The sequence below is a fragment of the Enoplosus armatus genome, chromosome 14, assembly GCF_043641665.1.
Source record: "Enoplosus armatus isolate fEnoArm2 chromosome 14, fEnoArm2.hap1, whole genome shotgun sequence".
NCBI lineage: Eukaryota > Metazoa > Chordata > Actinopteri > Centrarchiformes > Enoplosidae > Enoplosus > Enoplosus armatus.
In genome coordinates, this window is record NC_092193.1 from 1482685 (window position 1) to 1487500 (window position 4816).

The 4816-nt window shown below is 42.4% G+C and overlaps 1 protein-coding gene across 1 annotated transcript in view; it reads left to right on the plus strand.

The window, feature by feature from the left end:
• The first annotated feature begins 218 nt into the window (after positions 1–218).
• Positions 219–4816, plus strand: part of cavin4a (caveolae associated protein 4a) — a 10673-nt gene continuing 6075 nt past the window's right edge. Inside the window, exon 1 of the mRNA XM_070919548.1 lies at positions 219–626. Within this exon, the coding sequence (XP_070775649.1) occupies positions 219–626 (408 nt within the window). The remainder of the gene's footprint in view (positions 627–4816) is intronic.

Consider the following 4816-nt stretch of genomic DNA (forward strand, 5'->3'; position numbering starts at 1 on the left):
GCCTTTTTTAAAAGGGGTAGGTGGAGTTTCCCCTCTCTCCTGTCCCCAGACCTGAGTTTGGGTCACAGCGGTTGGGTGTTGCCACTCTCTGGTCTCCCTGCTGGTGACTCCCACGGTCCTGGTCCCCTTCCTCAAACTAAACCACACATTTACAACTTTTAAGCAAGTTTCAAACCAATTCAAAGTGAGAGATCTCCTCCAATCATCGAAACACTGCCATGGATCAGCACAAGTATCGCACGGCGGGCGTCCAGGAAAAGCTGGAGATCATCGGGGTGGAGGATGAGGCCGGGAACCCCATCAGTGCCCTGACCATCCTGTCTCTGCTGGAGCGCGTGGCCGGCATCATCGACAACGTCCAGTCCTGCCAGCAGCGCATGGAGGAGCGTCAGCTGGAGCTGGAGAACAACATCAAGACCATCCAGGGCGACGTCCTGAAACTGGCCAAGGACCACACCGACACCAGCGGCACGGTGGAGAAGCTCCTGCAGAAGACCCGCAAGGTCAGCGCCAACGTCAAGGAGGTCCGGACGCGCGTCGAGAAGCAAAACCTTCGCGTAAAGAAGGTTGAAACCACGCAGGATGAGCTGCTCACCCGCAACAAGTTCCGCGTCGTCATCTATCAGGTAAGCAGAGGTTTGGATTTAAGGGTTAAAAGGGTTCGTATTTCTGTGTTTTTAAGGACATTTTGTTGTTCGGTAATAACTGAGACTGAAGGGGCCGAGTTTTCAAGTTCTTTCAACAACTTTACGCAGTATCTTTTAGTGCTGAAACAATGACTCAATTAAACGGTAATCAGCAATTCTGTCTAGCGATTAATCATTTAAGTCATTCGTCAAGTAAAAATGCATTTTCGGGTTTCTGCGTCTAAAATGTGAGAATTTGCTGTTATTGGAAAAAGGAAAATCTTTGAGTTTGATCAAACTTCTTTTTAGGCTTTTCTTTATCACGATGACGTTGTTACACAATGAAAAACAAAAACAAATGTTACGCAAATACTGTACAATAAAGAAGACAATAAAAGGTAAATAATGAACAACAATGAACAAACAAGGACACTGTGGTTGGTTAATTAAAGCAGCCTGCGGCTGTTTTTAATTAACCAACCACAGTGTCCTTGTTTGTTTGTTTACTATTTTAACAAACTTGAGATTGGTGAACGATTGGTTGTTTTTCATAAACTGCTTGTTTTGTTTTTCGGACAAAACAAAACAAAAAGCATATTTGATAGATGAGTCCAGTGATTTCCATCATGGCTGTTCACGAGATAAGTCTGAGGACCGTTGAGGTGATTGGATTATAAAATACAAATAAAATAAGTGGAATCTTTGGTTGAACTGGCGACGAAGGCTTGCAAGTAGACAAAGCTTCGTTTTGATGGTTAACAAGCTAACCACTGTATTGATTGATAATAGGTGTGATGATTGTGTTCAGATTTCAATAACAGAGTTTAAAGCATTGCATTTTATTTGATAACAAACACAGAAATCAGTGTTTTAATTTGATGTGATCAGATTTGGTGGACAGCGGCCTGTTGACATAAGCAGACAAACAAAACAACTGTGATCACATTTTGATTCAAACGATGCTAAATCCTGATTGGTGCATGGAAAAAATATGACATCATCTTTGTCCAACTGAGCCCCGCCCACTTCAAATGGGTGAGAAAAGCGAGGACGAAACACAAATACAGAAATAAGCACAATTGCTGCAACAGGAAGCCGTCGCTCACAGTAAGAAGCTTTAAACAGCAAATAAGAATCTACACAACACAACACTCAACACGAGAGGCAGTCGACGGATGTTGAGGGAGAACAGCTCCACTCTGGATTATCAGATCCGGGGTCCCGTCCAGGTTTCCGTTTACGAGGAACTGGAGCATAATTAAGTTAAGTATCAAAAATAAAGTAGATTCATTCCCTCAGGCGGTACAAACTCTGTGCCAAGCAGCGAGATCTTAACTCAAATGAACTCTGACTCAATTCATTAAGCGCCGGGCGCAGTGAGAGGGCGAGCGGGGATGTGAGGAAATGAAGGGTGGGTTAAGTTCAACACTTAAGAGCCCTCGACTCCGAAACACTTTTATGGAAAAGCATCCTAGTTATGTTGAGAGGGAACACTTTGATCATTAATCAGGTCACGTGTGGAAACCTGACGAGTCCCTTTAGAGTTGTATTAGTAATCTGAAACACTCCAGTGAACACAGCCATTTGAGTGCTACTGGGCCTAAAAATCAACATTTGCATGAACAAATATTCCTATTGAGCCACGAAAGAATAAACCAAACGAGGTGTCTTATCTCCAAATAGACACATGAGCCGTCCTGTAAAAGTGCAGAGAGAGTGAGAGCACTTGTGTTGATTGAGGAGGCTGTCGCTGTTAAAGAGACGGACGGACTTTATGATGGCATTACATTGGAGTGCTGTGGGATTTTCTGTGGAAGCAGCTGCTCAGATGACTGGCAGAAAAAGACGTTTCTCTGAACTCACAGGACGTTTAACGGCGATCAAAGAGAGTCTGGAGTGGTGACGGGCGTGAACAGAACTGTCTGTCTGTAGTAATCAGATTCTTTGCAAATGTGTTTGGTAATACGCACAATGAAAACAGGACGTTTTGTGTCATAACTTATAATGCTCACAAATGTGTGTTTAATCAAATTATCACAAACTAACTGACGTAAACAAACCTGAGGTTGAGTGGGATTGTATTCCAGCACCGACATACTGGCTGGTAATCATAGGAATACACTTTTCCTGACTTGAGAGTGAAAAAGACTTTATTTTTATTGGTAAAGTACACAAATTAGGACCGTGATTTAAAGGGATGATTTGTAATTAGAGGGGACAAATCACTCATTGCAGTGATTTATTGGGTTGAAACAGTCCCTTAATTAAAATAACCAAATAACTAAAACATACCAAACACATTAACATAGCAACAGATTGAAATGGAAAATAACATTACAGGTTAAAAAGGATTCAAGGGTTCACCCGGAATTTGACGTTAAGGAGGAATCAATACAATTTGATATATTGATTTTGACGTACTTGTACTTTACTTGAGTATTTTTCATTTTTTTGCATACAAAACATACGATGCATTGTTTTAGATTAAAGGCCCTACAGATCCCTGGCAGGTGTTGCAGGTTCAGGTATATTGTTTTTAATGGATTATCTCCAGTAAGTTTCTCCAGAAAGTATAAATTAGGGGATGGATCTCATGATATTTTTCCTTAAACTGTGCAGATAATCTGTTAAAATACCTTAATATATTACAATCCATTCATTTATCCTTAATTATTCCCTTAAAATCCCATTAAAATGACCTTACATTACATCTTCAATGGGTAAACTAATTCACAGCTACAGCATCCGGGTCCTTACAGGACACAGTAACTCTCCACTGAAACCTGTTTTAAAGTAAAAACCCTGTTGATGTCGAAGATAAACGCTCGTCTTTACTCGTCTTGTCGTGCAGCTCTGCAGATGTACGTTCAGCAGCCAGTACTGGACGGAGATGCTGTCCTCGTTAACGTCCAGACTTTAGAATAGTAACCGGGGCGCTATGTGCCGCTAACAGCTGCTGTGGATCTGTGACAGAGAGACCTATTCTGGGACCACAGCATTCAGCCTCACTGCCAGCAGGGACACGCCATAAACTGCTGTCAACCAGAATCAGGGTCTGACGTGGCAGCTTATCACAGGGGTCAATATACAGAGAGAGGAGGGAGGGTGTCAATCATCCTGACCGGCCGCTGCAAGGACTGCCCGTTAAAACACCTCGAACACAACGGAGGATGAGATCAGATAATAATGCCCGACGACCTAAGACAATCTAATGTAGTATAACATAAAGACACAGACAGCAAGGCAAATCTGGCCCACGGGCCGCAAGTTGAATACCACTGCTCTGAAGGACGAGCAGGTCTAGCTAATGGAGGGGTGGATAGTCAGTTTGTGTTGGTTCACCCCAAACAGCCAAATGTTTATTAGCCATTAGCCTTAAGCTAGCTAGCAACAGACATACTGATCGAGTGTGTTTGTGTTCAACTCAGACCTCAGAACTACACACAGATGTATAGTTCTTATTATACTGTATTTTATTTTATTCTGTTTTATATATATATATATATATATATAAACATGTTTTACTCTATATTTTAACTTTTGCACTATTTACATCTCAGATTGTCTTCATGTCATTTTATTGTGGGATTTTCTGCCGTACGTTTTGTATGAGCGTTGTTGGACGGAGCCTGAGAACAAGAACTTCATTGACAAATAAAGAACTTAACAGCAGTTGTTTCTGTCATGTACCTTCAGTCTGTCTCTCTGTATGTTGGGGGGGGGGGGGGTACTTTGTGAATCCTGCTGCTGATAGCGTTGTCGGGCGACAGCAGCGTCTGGTTTGTTTTGTAGTTTGGTCATTTTGAGACTTGGATTGTTGGATTGTGAACGTTTACAGCCTGCCATGCTGTTGCTCTGCGTACAATGACACTTCTCGACTGATTAGAATCATCAACATTTTGGGGACAGACCTAATAAAACTGTCTGAACACATCAAAGTCAAGTGTCCTTCAGTCTTCAGGTCCTGATGGCAGAAGACCAGTCACCTTTATTCTTCAGCCTAGATTCAGGGACCGTCAGCCGGCTCTGTTCGTGGAGGCTGCACTTAGGTTGACACGGGGCCAGTAATATAAGAAGTATGAGGCGCCTCAAGCCTGCATTGAAGTAATCAGGAGCAGCTAAATTATTAAAGAGTTGAACGTCAGAGATGCTGAGGTTTTGGCAATTTGGGGTGATGTTTCAGTTTGTGA